We start from the raw sequence: 19,720 nt of genomic DNA, 5'->3' as shown, positions 1-19,720 counted from the left end.
TCTTGAAGGATGTTTTGTGTGTTTAGGGGAAGTGATGCTACTACAAATAGAAGGTTTCAGTGAGGCAAAGATAGTGTTTGGTAAATGACTGTTCTGGAAATTGTTACAAGCATCTCTTAAGAGTGTAGCAGAGTAATCAGTTTTTATACAGATTTTTAGGGAATTCTTTGCTGGTGGGTGACTTGAATAAATCAAAAGGTATCAAATAATCCTTTTGCCTCTAAGATAAAATATGAGACCATTGATCAATTCTTTATATTTCATCTTATATTAAGAGGCAAATAAAATGTAAAGTCAATTACATATAAATTGAACAGGAAAAGATCATCAAAACACTAGGAATCCAAAAACTGTCATTAAAACTACATTGCCTGGTACTCAATGTGTTTGTATTTGGCGTGAGCTATTGTTCTTTTATAACTTCCAAATTCACTTATTGCTAAGACTTTGGAGGTGGAGTGGGGTACATTTAATTTGAAGCAAAACTTTTGGGTTTTTTGTTTTTGGTTTTGTTTTGTTTTGTTTTTTAAACCTTTCATCCTAGCACCAGTAATTCAAATATTACAGGTAGGAAAACTTAAGGTTCTGTTTAATGCTGTATTAATCATTTCAGGGACTGGTGGGAATTTAGTGTAATTAGGTGATTTTGTCCCTCTGCTCTGAGGCTGCATTGACAACCTGGTGTGTGCCACAGTTAGAAATGCCTACAAATATTTCATCTGGCACCCTGGGCTCTTGAACAATTTGTCTGTTATCTATCAAATGACAAAAATATATAGTACATAGTTCATATTGTGCCTAAGTCACTACGCACATGTGCACAAATTAAAACCTTTTTATACTAGTGTATCCAAAACCACTGAAAATAATATTAGATTTATATTTATACATCAAAAGTGATTTATTTTATTGTTTTAAAAACTATAAAGAAATTCCTGTTGATATTTCTTGGGATATATAGTATGGATATGCTAGATATGCAGTGGAAAACATAATCTCTTGTCATGATGCAAGATGAAAAAAATGGACCTTTTTTTGGACATGTACTTAAAATTCAAGAAATAAATATGTTTCATGGAAGAGAGAGTGCCCGAGACTCATGGCTATGACAAATAGAAGAGGCACAATTTCTTCTCTCTCCTCTGGACAAATTCTTTGTATAGAATGAAAACAAAGACCTTCCTCTTCTTCCTCCCTTGGAGCATGGAGTTGGAGGAGCTCCTCCGGCTCCCGATGGCTGGCAGGTTGCTGTGTGCTCTGGGTTCCTTCATTTAGTCTGTAGGATGGACAGAGGGACATGTTCTCATCAGGCTTCTGTCCCTTTTCTGGGCACTATTTCCCGGTAGAAGCAAGATAGACTTTTAAAAATGGGTTGATCAAATTTTTTTTCTGATTCCTTTCTTTTCTTTTTCCTTTCCTTTCTTTCTTTCTTTTTTATTTTCTAAATGAAGCCTTACTGGACTTCTTTTTGCTTATAACTCATTCTAAAAATTGGAACACAATTCTGAGTTCTTTTTTTTTATATAAAGAAAAAGCAACCACTGTTTATATTTAAAATGCTTTAAAATGCTCCTCTTTTCTTTAAGCAAAAAGAATTCCAGCTGGCTTGCTACTGTGGTTGGGTTCATCCTGAAGTCCTTCTTGGCAGACTCAGAAAAGGCTATGCAGAGTCATGGTGAGCCTCATCCATTATCTACAGAAAACAGGCAGTGTGAAGCACAAGCTATTCCAGAATAACAATAATTTTATGAGAAATTAGTAGTAAAAAAACTTTTCCCCACTAAAATTCACATCATAGAATGCAATAGTTACAAATGTGTAAGACAATGTTCTCATGTGAGCACATACTCTTCTCAGCCCTTCTCCTGGCCCAGGAATGTGTGCAAATGCAAGTGACAGCTCAAGAGTACAAATTGTCACAGTAGTGCAAGACTAGTGCAAGAGTGGGAAAGGTGAACCGATAATCTCTGAGGGTGATTCCAACCCACAGATCAAAAATAAATGGCATACGATATACTGTCATAGCTGCCTGTAACAAAACTATACACATTTCCTCTACAGAACAAAGACCTTCTTGTGCTCACCTATGGAGCTCTGGTTGCCCAGCTATGCAAGGATTATGAAAAAGATGAGGATGTGAACAAATACTTGGATAAAATGTAAGTGGCACTCTCATTGCTGTACAGTATTTATTGCTTGTTGATATCTCTGCATTTTCCTGTTTTTAATGGCCTGCTCCACTTCACCAGCTCCTCCCAGGTTCTGCGAGTGGGACTGATCTCACATCTGAGAGTGGACTATGATTTCTTATAACTCAGCTTAAAATAATAGAAAAGAATTTTCTCTAGTTCCGTCAAATATAGACTTCTCTTTCCTCAGGTTAGACAGGATTTTTCTATTAGTCACTTATGAGCAACCAACATGGTGGAGCAAAGATGTTCTTTTAGTGAGATGATGGAATATTCAGTTTGACTTAGAATTTTCACAATTTCTTACAATGAATTACATTGTGATTTGTAATATATAATTCCCTGGATAAGCAGGGGTGGCCTGATGGAGACTGTGCAATAAACAAGCAAACAAGCAGAAAACTAACAGTAGTCACACGAGAAGACGACTGATGTACAAGGGATTTGATGGAAAGGAAGGGGTTTCTTTTCTTCTTGTTTTGTTTTGTTTTTCTTGTCTAGTAATTTCATTGCTTGAGCATTTTTAAAAAGTTTTTCAATAGAAATATCCGACCTCTCCTTTTTATAATAAAGCCCCCTTCCTTTTTATTTCACTAGTGAAGTTTCTCGTAGCTTATATTCAACCTTCTAATTTCCCACAAGTAAGTATATCATCATCAAGTTATGGCAATTTTATCATTCAATTTAACATTTTTAAATGCTTTACGAGCATATATGTATTACACATAATAATGGGTTTCACTATGATTCCTTCATACATGTTCACAGTGTATATTAATAAACCTACTCCCATTAACCTTGCTTGTGCTCCTCTCCTCCCCTCTCCTCCCCTTCCTTTTCTCTCATAGTCTCACCTCTGCTTCATATCTTCAGTATACCTTGTGAGTTTCATTGGGATTATTTACAGGAAAATGAGTGCCTTACCAGTGGTTATAACCCTGGATAAAATGACTCTCCCTCCCCCATCAACCATTATCTGCTTAAAGACTGGCATTCCAGGAGCTCCTCCCCTTTTATAACAGAGTGATGATTGGTCCACTTTTGTACAAATGGGTGTGTGATTAGTGACAGCTGTGGAGAGTGCAATAGTCACTTCGAGCCAAGATGTTGGCATTCCAGCTCTTACATTCTCTCCACTTCGTCCTCAATGTTCACTAAGCCTTGAAAGGAGTGTTAATGAGGCCCTACTTTTGGTTAGGTATTCAATGGTCATTTGTTTTCAGTATTTTGAGTATACCTGAATCATTACTAACAACAACAACAACAACAACAATAACAACAATAACAACAAAAAGCTTCTCTTACCAAACCCAGCAGCAGCACTATTATACAAACACAAACATGGTTATTTATGAAGCAGCTTGATATGTTCATCATTTCCATGTAGCAAAACAACAGTAGCTTCTAGTAGGGTCTAGAACCTCCCCAGTCACCAGCCTCTGAGTGGGTTACAGTCTTAAACATGAATTTCTTCTCATGGAGAGTTCATCAAATCTAGTCCGAGAGTGGTTACCTAATAACAGACTTGCCATTATCAAACAAGTGCACTCACCTTGCCTGGCTGGTCAGTATTGATGCTGACAGGACCCACAGCTGAGTAAGACAGTTAATGGCAATTCTCCCAGCAGCCTGCACAACACCCAGTACTATGCTCATGGCCAGTGGGGAGGAAACTTCTAGGGCAGTGCTAGCTTGATTTATCTATGTCTTGCAAACACCTGCATGTTTAAACTTGTTTTTAAAATTATTTATCTAGGAGTGTAGTTAGTATAGTGTGTGTGTGTGTGTGTGTGTGTGTGTGTGTGTGTGTGTAGCAGTTTGTGGGGTATGCATGTGTGCTCTCATGCACATGCCACAGCATGCATGTAGAGGCCAGAATGCCACTTTGGAGAATTGAAACAATTTTCCCACTTTATGGGTTCTGGGAATCAAACACAGGTCTTTAGGCCTATGCACAAACACCTCTACCTACTAAGCCATCTTGTCAACTTTCCACCCTAACTCCATTTTTTTTTTTGAAACAAGATATCTCACTGAACACAAAACTCACAGATTGTCAAAGCTGGCTGCCTGGAAAGATCTTCCCATTTCCCCGGTGGTAAAGATATAGACACATGCCACTATGCCTAGCTTTCTCATATGTGCTGGTGAACTGAGCTTCAGCCTTCATGTGTGCAGAGCAGGCACTTTATTGACTGGGCCACCTCCCCAGCCAGTCTATAATCATATTTTTGGATTGGCTTATCAAGTGTCAGATTTCCTTACATATTTTTCAGACACCGTGGGTTTGTTGACCCAATCTGGCAACCTGTTCTCTCCCCATCTGCGAACTGCCCTTCCCATCTAAACTGTTCTAGTTCTAGTTTTTTTTAACCTCTTAATTATGGACACTGGAAAGTGCTATAGCAGAATAATGACTGGGAAACATGTATGGTTTATAAGACTTATTCAGACAAGGTAAAGGGGAAATTGAGCTTAGGGTTTTAAGAATATTAAAAAGGGTTCATGGTGTTTTCCAGAATACAGAGATAGTCAACACAAGGGAAAGCTTGAGAAAAGTTTTAAATTCATATTTTCTTCTATGTCCATGTGCGTATACTCCTCTTTGGGGAGGGTTCTTTCTAGGTATAGTACACATAGTTCTGTTTCATTTCTTGATAATTGTATTTGCAAAGAAGCAAACCTCCGCAGTCTGTTCCTTTTCTTCCTCAACTGAACTGCCTGAGGTCATGAGAGCTGATGCCATTGTTTAAGCTTGGAACATGGACATCTAATGGAGCATTTGCAGAAATAATCCCAAATTATTTGATTTCTGTTAGTTCATTTGGTATGATTTTGTGGATTACCTGTAGAAGAAAAAAACCTCCTTTATTTAAATAAAAATATGTTTGGAGAACTTATTTAAGTTTGAGATGGCTGTAGCAAGGCCTTGCTTAAGAAAAAAAGGTTTCACATTTTGAATATTTTGAATAGCTTCTGGGAGTATTTCACACTTAAATCGGTATTTTGTAGAAAAATTGTCTTGATAGAAACCAACTATGTACATCATTGTATTAGACACTATGTGCATTTTTCATCCCTCTGCCCCATGGCTGAGCTTATAGCTATGTGTTAAAATAATTAGCAAATACTGGACTTTTTAAGGTCACTCTTCCACTGTCTTTTGGAGTAGACATCCTGCTCGTATATTTAATGGCTGAACCATCTCTTTCTCTTGCACAGATGGCCCATTCTAAAGAAATAGTACATATCATTAGACTTGCTGGATTATTAAGGACTCTGACCTCAAATCCAATTCTCCATAACTGGCAAGCTACCAGAGATCTTCCCACATTTTAGGTTCCAAGGCACAACTATTGCCTTGGAAAATACCAACTCTGATTTTCTTGGGTTTTCTGGTACTCTGTCTAAATGGTTTCATTTGTCTATTTCTGTATCACTGAAAATAAAGAAGGGCCTTTTTTTAGGCTGATAGTTAAGAAAAATAATATTCGTTTTTGTTTCTATTTTAAGGTCTTATTTCTATAACTGGATTAGACATTCCTTTTTTTCTTTTTTTTATCTTTATTAACTTGACTATTTCTTATTTACATTTCAATTGTTATTCCCCTTCCTGGTTTCCGGGCCAACATCCCCCTAACCCCTTCCCCTCCCCTTTTATATGGGCTTCCCCTCCCTATCCTCCCCACATTACCACCCTCCCCCCAACAATCCCGCTCACTGGGGGTTCAGTCTTGGCAGGACCAAGGGCTTCCCCTTCCACTGGTGCTCTTACTAGGCTATTCATTGCTACCTATGAGGTTGGAGCCCAGGGTCAGTCCATGTATAGTCTTTGGGTAGTGGCTTAGTCCCTGGAAGCTCTGGTTGCTTGGCATTGTTGTTCATATGGGGTCTAGAGCACCTTCAAGCACTTCCAGTCCTTTCTCTGATTCCTTCAATGGGGGTCCAGTTCTCAGTTCAGTGGTTAGCTGCTGGCATTCGCCTCTGTATTTGCCTTATTCTGGCTGTGTCTCTCAGGAGAGATCTACATCCGGTTCCTGTGGGCCTGCACTTCTTTGCTTCATCCATCTTATCTAATTGGGTGGCTGTATATGTATGGGCCATATGTGGGGCAGGCTCTGAATGGGTGTTCCTTCTGCCTCTGTTCTAAACTTTGCCTCCCTATTCCCTGCTAAGGGTATTCTTGTTCCCCTTTTAAAGGAGTGAAGCATTCGCATTTTGGTCATCCCTCTTCAGTTTTATGTGTTCTGTGCATCTAGGGTAATTCAAGCATTTGGGCTAATAGCCACTTATCAATGAGTGCATACCATGTGTGTTATTCTGTGATTGGGTTACCTCACTCAGGATGATATTTTCCACTTCCATCCATTTGCCTATGAATTTCATGAAGTCATTGTTTTTGATAGCTGAGTAATAGTCCATTGTGTAGATGTACCACATTTTCTGTATCCATTCCTCTGTTGAAGGACATCTGGGTTCTTTCCAATTTCTGGCTATTATAAATAAGGCTGCTATGAACATAGTAGAGCAGGTGTCTTTGTTATATGTTGGGGCATCTTTTGGGTATATGCCCAGGAGAAGTATAGCTGGGTCCTCAGGTGGTTCAATGTCCAATTTTCTGAGGAACCTCCAGACTGATTTCCAGAATGGTTGTACCAGTCTGCAATCCCACCAACAATGGAGGAGTGTTCCTCTTTCTCCGCATCCTTGCCAGCATTTGCTGTCACCTGAGTTTTTGATCTTAGCCATTCTCACTGGTGTGAGGTGAAATCTCAGGGTTGTTTTGATTTGCATTTCCTTTATGACTAAAGATGTTGAACATTTCTTTAGGTGTTTCTCAGCCATTCGGCATTCCTCAGCTGTGAATTCTTTGTTTAGCTCTGAACCCCATTTTTTAATAGGGTTATTTGTTTCCCTCGGTCTAACTTCTTGAGTTCTTTGTATATTTTGGATATAAGGCCTCTATCTGTTGTAGGATTGGTAAAGATCTTTTTCCCAATCTGTTGGTTGCCGCTTTTGTCCTAACAACAGTGTCCTTTGCCTTACAGAAGCTTTGCAGTTTTATGAGATCCCATTTGTTGATTCTTGATCTTAGAGCATAAGCCATTGGTGTTTTGTTCAGGAATTTTCTCCAGTGCCCATGTGTTCGAGATGCTTCCCCACCTTTTCTTCTATTAGTTTGAGTGTATCTGGTTTGATGTGGAGGTCCTTGATCCACTTGGACTTAAGCTTTGTACAGGGTGATAAGCATGGATTGATATGCATTCTTCTACATGCTGACCTCCAGTTGAACCAGCACCATTTGCTGAAAATGCTATCTTTTTTCCATTGGATGGATTTGGCTCCTTTGTCAAAAATCAAGTGACCATAGGTGTGTGGGTTCATTTCTGGGTCTTCAATTCTGTTCCATTGGTCTATCTGTCTGTCTCTATACCAATACCATGCAGTTTTTATCACTATTGCTCTGTAATACTGCTTGAGTTCAGGGATAGTGATTCCCCCAGAAGTCCTTTTATTGTTGAGGATAGTTTTAGCTATCCTGGGTTTTTTGTTATTCCAGATGAATTTGCAAATTGTTCTGTCTAACTCTATGAAGAATCGGATTGGTATTTTGATGGGGATTGCATTGAATCTGTAGATCGCTTTTGGTAAAATGGCCATTTTTACTATGTTAATCCTGCCAATCCATGAGCATGGGAGATCTTTCCATCTTCTGAGGTCTTCTTCAATTTCTTTCTTCAGAGTCTTGAAGTTCTTATTCTACAGATCTTTTACTTGCTTGATTAAAGTCACACCGAAGTATTTTATATTATTTGGGTCTATTATGAATGGTGTTGTTTCCCTAATTTCTTTCTCAGCTTGTTTCTCTTTTGTGTAGAGCAAGGCTACTGATTTATTTGAGTTAATTTTATACCCAGCCACTTTCCTGAAGGTGTTTATCAGGTTTAGTAGTTGTCTGGTGGAACTTTTGGGATCACTTAAATATACTCTCATATCATCTGCAAATAGTGATATTTTGACTAATTCTTTTCCAATCTGTATCCCCTTGATCTCCTTTTGTTGTCTGATTGCTCTGGCTAGATCTTCAAGAACTATATTGAATGAGTAGGGAGAGAGTGGGCAGCCTTGTGTATTCCCTGATTTTAGTGGGATTGCTTCAAGTTTCTCTCCATTTATTTTAATATTAGCTACTAGTTTGCTATATATGGCTTTTACTATGTTTAGGTATGGCCCTTAAATTCCTATTCTTTCCAGGACTTTGATCATGAAGGGGTGTTGAATTGTGTCAAATGCTTTCTCAGCATCTAATGAAATGATCATGTGGTTTTGTTCTTTCAGTTTGTTTATATAATCGATTACGTTGATGGTTTTCTGTATATTAAACCATCCCTGCATGCCTGGGATGAAGCCTACTTGATCATGGTGAATGATTGTTTTGATGTGCTCTTGGATTCAGTTTGCCAGAATTTTATTGAGTATTTTTGCGTTGATATTCATAAGGGAAATTGGTCTGAAGTTCTCTTTCTTTGTTGGGTCTTTGTGTGGTTTAGGTAAAAGAGTAATTGTGGCTTCATAGAAGGAATTCGGTAGCGCTCCATCTGTTTCAATTTTGTGGAATAGTTTTGGTATAAGGTCTTCTATGAAGGTCTGATAGAATTCTGCACTGAACCCATCTGTACCTGGGTTCTTTTTGGTTGGGAGACCTTTAATGACTGCTTCTATTTCTTTAGGAGTTATGGGGTTGTTTAAATGGTTTATCTGTTCCTGATTTAACTTCAGTACCTGGTATCTCTCTAGGAAATTGTCCATTTCCTGCAGATTTTCAAGTTTTGTTGAATATAGGCTTTGTAGTAGGATCTGATGATTTTTTGAATTTCCTCTGATTCTGTAATTATATTTCCCTTTTCATTTCTGATTTTGTTAATTTGGACACACTCTCTGTGTCCTCTCATTATTCTGGCTAAGGGTTAATCTATCTTGTTGATTCTCTCAACGAACCAACTTTTGGTTCTGTTGATTCTTTCTATGGTCCTTTTTGTTTCTACTTGGTTGATTTCTGCTCTGAGTTTGATTATTTCCTGCCTTCTACTCCTCCTGGTTGTATTTGCTTCTTTTTGTTCTGAAGCTTTTAGGTGTGCTGTCAAGCTGCTGATATATGCTCTCTCCTGTTTCTTCTGCAGGCACTCAGAGGTATGAGTTTTCCTCTTAGCACAACTTTCATTGTGTCCCTTAGGTTTGGGTATGTTGTACCTTCATTTTCATTAAATTCTATGAAGTCTTTAATTTCTTTATTTCTTCCTTGACCAGGTTATCATTAACCATGTTCAACTTCCATGTATATGTGGGCGTTCTTCCTTCATTGTTATTGAAGACCAGCTTTAGCCCATGGTGGTCTGATAGGATGCATGGGATTATTTCTATCTTTCTGTATCTGTTGAGGCCTGTTTTATGACCAATTATATGGTCAATTTTGGAGAAAGTACCATGAGGTGGTGAGAAAAGGTATATCCTTTTGTTTTAGGATAGAATGTTCTATAAATATCTGTTAAGTCCATTTGGTTCATGACTTTTCTTAGTCTGTCTACGGCTCTGTTTAATTTCTGTCTCCATGATCTGTCCATTAATGAGAGTGGGGTGTTGAAATCTCCTACTATTATAGTGTGAGGTGCAATGTGTGCTTTGAGCTTTAGTAAGGTTTCTTTTATGTATGTAGGTGCCCTTTTATTTAGAGCATAGATATTTAGGATTGAGAGTTCATTCTTGGTGGATTTTTCCTTTGATGAATATGAAGTGTCCTTCCTTATCTTTTTTGATGACTTTTAGTTGAAAATCGATTTTATTCGATATTAGAATGGCTACTCCAGCTTGCTTCTTCAGACCATTTGCTTGGAAAGTTGTTTTCCAGGCTTTTACTCTGAGGTAGTGTCTGTCTTTGTCTCTGAGGTGTGTTTCCTGTAGGCAGCAGAATGCAGGGTCCTCGTTGCATATCCAGATTGTTAATCTATGTCTTTTTATTGGGGAGTTGAGTCCATTGATGTTGAGAGATATTAAGGAATAGTGATTATTGCTTCCTGTTATATTCATAATTGGATGTGAAATTATGTTTGTGTGCTTGTCTTCTCTTTGTTTTGTTGCCAAGATGATTAGTTTCTTGCTTTTTCTAGGGTGTAGCTTGCCTCCTTATGTTGGGCTTTACCATTTGTTATCCTTTGTAGTGCTGGATTTGTAGAAAGATATTGTGTAAATTTGGTTTTGTCATGGAATATCTTGGTTTCTCCATCTATGTTAATTGAGAGTCTTGCTGGATACAGTAACCTGGGCTGGCATTTGTGTTCTCTTAGGTTCTGTATGACATCTGTCCAGGATCTCCTGGCTTTCATAGTCTCTGGTGAGAAGTCTGGTGTGATTCTGATAGGTCTGCCTTTATATGTTACTTGACCTTTTTCCCTTACTGCTTTTAATATTCTTTGTTTTGTGCATTTGGTGTTCTGACTATTATGTGACCGGAGGATTTTCTTTTCTGGTCCAATCTATTTGGAGTTCTGTAGGCTTCTTGTATGTTTATGGGCATCTCTTTCTTTATGTTAGGGAAGTTTTCTTCTATGATTTTGTTGAAGATATTTACTGGTCCTTTGAGACTGGAGTCTTCACTCTGTTCTATACCTATTTTGTTCTATACCTATTATCCTTAGGTTTGATCTTCTCATTAAGTCCTGGATTTCCTGTATGTTTTGAACCAGTAGCTTTTTCTGTTTTACATTATCTTTGACCATTGTGTCGATGATTTCTATGGAATCTTCTGCTCCTGAGATTCTCTCTTCTATCTCTTGTATTCTGTTGGTGATGCTTGTATCTACGGCTCCTTGTCTCTTCCTTTGGTTTTCTATATCCAGGATTGTTTCCCTGTGTGCTTTCTTTATTGCTTCTATTTCCATTTTTAATTCCTTCACCTGTTTGATTGTGTTTTCCTGTAATTCTTTCAGGGATTTTTGTGATTCTTCTCTATAGGCTTCTACTTGTTTATTTATGTTTTCCTCCGTTTCTCTAAGGGAGTTCTTCATGTCTTTCTTGAAGTCCTCCAGCATCATGATCAAATGTGATTTTAAATCTAGATCTTGCTTTTCTGGTATGTTTGGATATTCGGTGTTTGCTTTGTTGGGAGAATTGGGCTCGGATGGTGCCATGTAGTCTTCATTTCTGTTGCTTGGGTTCCTGTACTTGCCTCTCGCCATCAGGTTGTCTCTGGTGTTACTTTGTTCTGCTATTTCTGACAGTGGCTAGACCGTCCTATAGGCCTGTGTGTCAGGAGTGCTGTATACCTGTTTTCCTGTTTTCTTTCAGCCAGTTATGGGAGCAGAGTGTTCTGCTTTCAGGCGTGTAGTCTTTCCTGTCTACTGGTCTTCAGCTGTTCCTGTGGGCCTGTGTCCTGAGTCCACCAGGCAGGTTGCTTGGAGCAGAAAAGTTGGTCTTACCTGTGGTCCAGTGGCTCAAGTTGCTGGTTGGGGGCTGCTGTTGAGCTCTCTGTGAGGGCAGCAACCAGGAGGGCCTGCGCTGCCTTTTCCTGGCCCCCCTTGCACCGGGATCCCAGATGGAATAAGGTGTTTTCCTCTGGAGTCAGAAATGTGGGCAGAGTGTAGTCTCTTCTGGCTTCCCAGGCATGTTTGCCCCTCTGAAGGTTTAGCTCTCCCATGGGATTTGGGTGCAGAGAACTGTTGACCGGGTCCCTTCAGGCCCAGGTGATGTCTAGACTTCGGGGGACCTGCCGCTTGAGTGCCCCTATCTTCCAGTTCCCAGAGGCGGTATACCTGGATTAGAGATTCTTTAGAGACAGAGACTGTGGCATCTCTTGGTATTTCTTCTTAGAAATTTAAGTTCTTCAATGTGTCTTGTTCAAGGAAGCTCCTGGGTTGTCTTAGCCACTTATTCCATTATGGTATGACACCCCAGTATAAGCTTTCTGAATTTTACTTTAGCTACTGTTAGATGTAATGGCTTGGGTAAAGTTAGTAGTAGATAAATATGCACCTTCCCTTGGGCCCATTATTCCAGTTTCTATGGAGTGAAAAATGTTTTTTTCTGAAGTTGCTTTCCAACCTCTACACAAACACACACACACACACACACACACACACACACACACACACACACATGGGGGAGGAGGACGGGGAAACAGAAAGGGAGATAAACTTAAGAAACTTAAGAGCTGAAACCTTTAGTGGCAGTGAAATATATCGTTCTAGTCCCTTCCCCTCTTCCTCACTCAGATCCTGTTATAAATGTAGCTCCCTTGTCATGATGAGTACACTATGAGAAGTTTGAGTATCCAGGGCCACACCCACAAGCACAAATTAGCAAGAATCTTACTCTGTCTCACAACAGCTAACACTGAGAAATATTAGACCACAGGCAAGCATCCTTCTCTGAATTTACGGTCAAGTTTGGGCCATTCTCACCTCCAGTTAGATTCCTCTGCTCACAGAAACTAATTAATATTTCCTTGATATGCTGATCTCTGCTTTTGTGGTCTGCAGAACACACACACAAAACTATTACCTAAGATAATTTGATCTGTTACATTGGGCCCAGTTTGTTATCTGCCAGGTAAATCATACTTTATTTCATTCACAGGGGTTACAGTATTGGAACACGGCTGGTGGAAGATTTTTTGGCTCGATCCTGTGTGAGAAGATGCCATAGTTATTCAGAAATTATCGATATAATTGCCCAGGTAAATGCATTTCTGGTTGTGTCAATGGATCTTGAAAACATGCCAAGTATGAGGATATATACCTATAATCTCTATAATACTACTATTTTCCAGGTTGAGGCAAGAGGATTGTGAATTCTAGGTTTGTCTGTGCTAAATAGTATGTTCCAGGGAAGCCTGAGCTACATGAGATTCTGTCTCAAAAGCAAAACAAACAACAATAAACAACTAAAATTCTTTCTGAACATGGTAGTCTTCAGTTCTGACTAAACAGGTTCCATCTGCATTTGTTGCTAGGTGATGAGAGAGGAGATTATGATAGAAAAGCTTTTTATTTTCATACAGACATACAACTATTATGAACTGAAGACCAAGCTTCTAAATTGACATATACATACATACATACATACATACATACATACATACATACATATCTATATATATGTACATATGTATATGCTATGTGTGGATATAAGAGAATGTGTGTATATGTGTGTGTGCATGAAAGAGTATGTGTGTGTTATGTGTGTATGAGTGTGTGCATATGAAAGAGAATGTATGCATTCTGTGTGTGTTGAGTGTGTGAGTCTGTGTGTTGGGTGTGTGTGTGTGTCATATTGGTAGCAGTGTTTTACAAGAAATTGGGAAGGTGACTTGGCTGGTGAAATATCTGTTACACAAGCATGGGAACTGAAGTTCATATCCCCAGCAGAGTTGGAAAGTTCTTGGATGACCTAGGGGTGCCCATCAGGGAATCAAGCATTATAGAACAATCTGTGTAAAGAAGTCTCCAATGGTAACATCATCTCTGGCATGTTTTGAATGTTGTAGTTTCAGAAGCTAGACGAAGCTGCTGAGATTCAGTCCTTTATGGAGCCAACATGTAGTCTTGGAAGCTGTGAAAGGAGCAATTCTCCTAGCCTGCAGCCTTAGGTTACTAACTGGAGGATGAAGCAGTGGAAGCCTGAGCAGACCCTGTGTGCTTCCAAGAAATAGTGAAGGCAGAGACAAGCAAGGCAGTGAGGGCTCAGATCCTAAAGTCTTCAGGCTTCTTCCTCTGAAAAAGCAGACCAGGCCTTCAGAAGTTTCCCTTTCTGCCTCATCCTACAAGTCTGTAGCAGTACCCAGTTAAATTATCAAATTGATCCATTGATCCAAGTGGTGACTCATTCCTCACTACCTGACCCAGTGTTCCCGAATGAAATATGCATACACACACACACACACACACACACACACACACACACACACACACAGAGAGAGAGAGAGAGAGAGAGACAAAGACAGAGACAGAGACAGAGAGAGAGAGAGAGAGAGAGAGAGAGACAGAGACAGAGACAGAGACAGAGACAGAGACAGAGAGAAAGAGAGAGACAGAGACAGAGACAGAGAGAGAGACAGAGACAGAGACAGAGAGACCTGGTAAAGGCAGCGCTCTTGGGACCACTCTTCCCTGGCTTCTACATGGCAGGGCTATGCTCTTTGTCCCACACTTTCTTAGGCATGGTATCTTTCCTCTCCTCCTCCCAGAATGAAGGATCTTCTTCAGCTCCTCTCCCTCTGTCCCTAGCCTGGGAATCCTAAAAGTCCTACCTCTGTCTGCTCTGCCCAGCCATTAGCTGTCAGCATCTTTATTTACCAATCAGAACCAACTGGGTACAGGGTCCCTGAGTGTTCCGAAAACACTGTGAGCATTTTGGGGGACCCAAATTACATAAGAATACAAGCAGTTACGTAGGTCTGAGATAGTTCCAGTTCTGAAGCCCCATATGACCTGAATTTCTAGGGGACAGGCTAGGCCCTTGATAGGTGAATGTAGTTGTGAAAATAAGGTGAAAAAATGAGACCAATCAGAGAAGAGTTGTCAAATTTATAGGGAAAGCGGGATTCTAAACCACCCTAGAATTGCCAAAAATTCACAATCAAGTCTATAGATCTCTACCTCTGCAGAAGTAAGAAAAGAGGTACCGATTTGCTTTTCATTTTGTTTTCACAAAGTTTCATCAGTTTCTAGTTGCTACAGATTTTTTTTAAGGCAGTTGCCAGCTTCTTAGTTTTAGGGTTTTAGCTGCTGATTCAGCCTGGGGTCTCCATTCATTGTTTATGTTTTCTTTGCTTTGTTCCCACAACACAAATACTTTGCAATTCCTTTGTGGAGGTCAATACAGCACAATGGGCAACCTTACAGTAGACATGCCCCAAACCAGTACCAAAAGTAGCCCTGTGGAAGGGACTAGTTTTACCAGCGACAGAAATTATTTCCTGGCACAGTATTTTCCCAAAAGCAAAGCAAAGCTTCCTGTGCTTTACTCGATATCTGATGCATGTACTAGTAGTATCTTACACAGCCCTGATATATGGAAAGCAGTTTGGAATCATCCAACATGAGCTCATCTTTCTTAGAACAACCCATCTTTAGGCAGCATCCTCTCATACCAGACCTGTGTTTGTCAGGCTAGTGTTACTTTGTGACCTAGTTCGTATTCGAAAACACAAGATATGTAGGAAGCCTTGGCATGCTGCAGAATCCGGTTCACATCACAGACCTACTAAGCTAGTTTCTCCCTCTTTTCTCCACTGAGCTGGGATATTTACATACATGATGAAACTGACCTCTCACATGAATGGCTAGAACACTGCACTCATTCTGTGATTCTGAGTGCAGGTACTGCCTTTGGACTGTCAATCTCAGAGCATCTCTCTGAGAAGGCTGAATAGAAGTTGATTATTGACATTTTTCCAGTAAGAAAACCAAGTTCCAGAAAGAGTATGATGGACATGAGTAGCATATATGAGGAAATAAACTTTCAACACTAGAATCCACACTTGATCTTAGCCAAAAGGCCGAGAAGCGATTCAACACTAGAATCCAAATGAAAGTTGTTTCTACTTTATTATTCTATTATTACTTTTATTTTATGGTTAGTGAATCATGAAGCTGATATTGGAATCCAGCTGTCTTCCAACTTCAGCACAGCGAATTTAGTACCATTAAGAAGGGTTAAGAAGAGAAAAAGAAAAAAGGAAATTCCTTTCCATATGAGTTAGCAGAATATATGCAAATTCTGGCAGCAGTGTTCTGTGTATGTGTATTTATGTTTGGGAATAAGTGCATGTATATGAAGTCGAGAGATCATTCTTCAGGTACCACCTACCTTACATTTTTACATTGACTCTCTCGTTATTATAGAGTTCCCTCTTCCAGCGAGGTTATCAGGCCAGGGAGCCCTGGGGGTCTGCCCATCTCATCTGCAAAAGCATCTGGGATTATAACATGTGCTATACCATCTGCATTTTCCAGAGCTGCCACACCTGGCTTTTTACATGGATACAGGCCATCAAACTTAGACCCTTAGGCTTCCGTGGCAGGCATTTCTTCAACTGAGTTATCTCCCCAAAACTTATAAGCAGAAGTTTTAAAAATAACTTCACTAAAGCACTTATGTGTGTGTGTGTGGGGGGGGGACGACTATAAAAGCACGTGTCATTTTAATGTAAAGTGAATACTATGACTAAAATATATTAACATACATGGCACTACTTACCATATTTCCTGTTGGTAGCTACCCTAATCCTTTTGATTAATAAGTCACTGTATCCCAATAATGATGATTCTGAAATCTCTTTGGGAATGACTTCCCTTGGCCTTTTCCTAAATTCATCCCAGTGTCTTAAATGTGCATATAAAGTTAAATATAAAATATGTCTAAGGGATAACAAGTTTCCAGATTATTAAGACAGAACATCGGCTTATAACTTGTAAAGTCATATAATATGGGAATTAAAACTTCTTGTACTTAAAGTTGTTTTTTTTTAGGCTTGAAATCTGAAAAGGAATGACTTTAAAAGCTGATTAGGACTTAATTCTAAAGTCATGTTTGTAGAACAGTGAGTAATTTATTCCTTTGAATCTGGTCATACGATCCATGTTTTCTATTTAAATAATGTAGCATACTCCTGTTTAAAAGGACATGATTAGCAGGTTTTTTTTTTTTTTAGAATTCACTTAAGAGCAATTAGCAGTTGAGAATTGGGGTTTGTGTAGCCTGTTATGGAGAAATGGAGGTTGGTTATTTTCTGTCATACATTGAAAGACTGAAGCTCATCTGCTCTGTGCTCAGTACATTGATATCCTGGGTGATACTGACTGCTGGTCTCAGTGAGCTTCAGAGTACAGAGTGCAGTAGCACAGGGCGTCCTTCAGTTTTCTCTTGGTGTTCTTCTTAGATCTGTGGACCTAGAGTGGTAATCCCACCTATTCATCTAAATCAGAAAAACAAAAGGAAATAAGACTTCAAAAGGAAATAAGCTTCTGGGTTGGCTGGTCTTATGCCAACTCAACACAAGCTAGAGTCATCTGAAAAGAGAGAACCTTGAGAAAATACTTCCAACTGTAAGGCATTTTCCTAGTTGGTGATTGAGGCAGAAAGCCCAGCCTAATATGAGTGGTGTCATCCCTGGGCTGGTGGTCCTGGGTTCTATAAAAAAAAAAAAGCCAGCTGAGGAAGTCATGGGAAGGAAGTAAGGTACTAAGTAGCATCCCTCCATGGCCTCTATCAACTCCTGCCTCCAGGTTCCTGCCCTGTTTGAATTCCTCTCCTGATTTCCTTTGGTAATACACAACAATGTGAAAGTTAAATAAAAAAATTTACTCCAGGGGTTGGGGATTTAGCTCAGAGGTAGAGCACTTGCCTAGCAAGCGCAAGGCCCTGGGTTCTGTTCCCAGCTCCAAAAAAAAAAGAAAAAGAAAAAAAAATTTACTCCAAATAAACCCTTTCCTCCACAACATGCTTTTTAGGTCATAGTGTTTCATTGTAGCAATAGAGATCCTAAGGACAGCTTCTCTTGTAAGAAAGAAATCCCTGTCAGAACCTTTAGCTAGATGCAATGGCACAAGTTGTAATTCTAGCATTTAGGAGGCTGAGGCAAGGGGATCGTGAGTCTAAGACCAATCTATACAGAAATTGAAGCCAGCTGCAGAATGAGACTGTCTCAATACAAAACAAAACAGAAAGACATCACTTTTTCCTATTCAAAATTATTATCCAAAGTACTTTATGAAGGTTATTCTTGGAGTTGCCTAATATGACAAAAGCCCCATGCGGAAGGTTCTTGTTGCCTGTGCTCATCTGAGGAATGTTGTCTATGTGCTGTTAGCTACAGGAAGATTACACAGCCGAAACCAAAAATAACAATTCCAGTGTAAACTATGGTGCACGTTTGGTCATTCATGGTTCCAGGCCTAAGCCAGAACTTGGTGCTTGGTAAAACTAAGTATTAGTTGGAAAGGTCAAAAGGAGAGGGGAGGAAGGAAAGCAAGCTGTTGTTTAAGGCCGTTGGGACAAGAGCTTTTCTCTAACAGGCAGGGCAGTGGCATGCTCCTCAGAGTGTTATGGGCCCCTCAACCCCTTTCTTGAGGATGCGTACTGTGGCCTTACCTGGTGGTAAAATTTTCTTTGTAGAGATTAAAGAAGAGCTGTCTCTATGTACCAGGTTAGAAAGAAATCAAGTGGAAAATGGTATATGGAGCATGAAGAAGGAAGGAAGGAACGAAGGAAGGAAGGGGAGAAGGAAGGAAGGAAGAAGAGAGGGAGGGAAGGAAGAGATGGAGAGAGGGAAGGAAGGAAAGAAGTAGTGAAAGAGGAACAAGGAACAGAGGGACGAAGGGAAGGAGAGAGGGAAGGGGGAGAAAAAAAGGGAGGGGTGAAAGAAAGGAAGGAAAAGAAAGAGGACAAACATAAAAAGAAAAAGCAACGAACACAAAAAAAGATTAATATGTCAGCCAAAGAGAGAAAAGGTCTGCACACAATGTTCCCCATTAAGAGAGCATATTCTGTCTTTAATAGCAATAAAGTGTCTTCTACAAATGGCAGCCATCAAACTGCATAATATTTGACAGACTAGACACAAGACAGTCAGAGTTAAAATTTAAAACATGCAGGACACCTGCTTTCCATCACTCTTCTCTCTAAACGTTTCATGTCTTGTCAGCCATCCTGTGTAAATTCCTGTCCTCAGTGAGGTTGCATTTCTACCGCTGTCAACTTCTTCTTAGCAATAAAAAGAACATTTTTCCATTCTCACAAACAGAGCAGCTGTCTCCTAGACACCTCTTTCTTCCAACACCTGGTTTTTCACCTCTTAATCATTTTACTTCTTATAAAAAATGCTCTCACCTAGAGTGATGATGTCACCTGCTTCAGGAGCATTTTGACACAAGATGCAAGGTCAGGCTTCAGCTATGAGCTCGCCCATAGATGCTTTCCTTATAATTAGCAGCTTTCATTAAAAAGACCTGGCCTTTGGCAGCATTGTCTCATTAACCCTTTAAACTCTCTTCAGAGGAAGCAGGTCGTAAACGTGGCTGAGTCAGTTTTAGATAACTAGGACAAATTCAGATGGGTTTAGTCATAGTTTATCCCCGGAGAACATAGGAGAGGCAGGAAAAGAAGCCATGACTGCTTTGCTTGGCTGATCTCTCAGGTGTGCAGCTCTCCGCCTTATTTCTGAACTGCAGAACATCTGCAGAACCTATAGTAGCTGTCTCTTTCAGAGAAAGAGAGAGGAAGGATAAATTCAAACTAATTTACTAGACAGAGGAATGTATGTCCAGGCAGGAGAGTGATTCCTCTGAACGAGTTAGGAGGCTGGATGGAACAGCACTTTTCTGCACTTCTCTGCCTTTCAGGGTTGAGGGTGGGAAGTTTCATGGGTTAACAGAACTCTTTCTTTCTCTTATTTTCTCTCACTTTGTACTTTCCAGCAGCTAGACACCAGACCCTCCTTTCAATGTGTGTAATGTCTAAAATTTTGCCATCTAGTG

The 19,720-nt window shown here is 39.7% G+C and overlaps 2 protein-coding genes across 4 annotated transcripts in view; one reads left to right on the top strand and one right to left on the bottom strand.

Annotated features, from left to right (window-relative positions):
- Positions 1–16,777, top strand: part of LOC116886907 (trafficking protein particle complex subunit 3-like protein) — a 32,388-nt gene extending 15,611 nt beyond the window's left edge. Inside the window, exons 3-5 of the mRNA XM_032888372.1 lie at positions 2,062–2,159; positions 12,819–12,918; positions 16,715–16,777. Of these exons, the coding sequence (XP_032744263.1) occupies positions 2,062–2,159; positions 12,819–12,918; positions 16,715–16,720 (204 nt within the window). The 3' untranslated portion in view covers positions 16,721–16,777. The remainder of the gene's footprint in view (positions 1–2,061; positions 2,160–12,818; positions 12,919–16,714) is intronic.
- Positions 1–19,720, bottom strand: part of P4ha1 (prolyl 4-hydroxylase subunit alpha 1) — a 1,160,453-nt gene that overhangs the window by 937,592 nt on the left and 203,141 nt on the right. The gene's annotated exons all lie outside the window — the stretch shown is intronic.

The sequence above is a fragment of the Rattus rattus genome, chromosome 18, assembly GCF_011064425.1.
Source record: "Rattus rattus isolate New Zealand chromosome 18, Rrattus_CSIRO_v1, whole genome shotgun sequence".
Taxonomy (NCBI): domain Eukaryota; kingdom Metazoa; phylum Chordata; class Mammalia; order Rodentia; family Muridae; genus Rattus; species Rattus rattus.
This window is presented reverse-complemented; position numbering and strand designations above follow the sequence as displayed.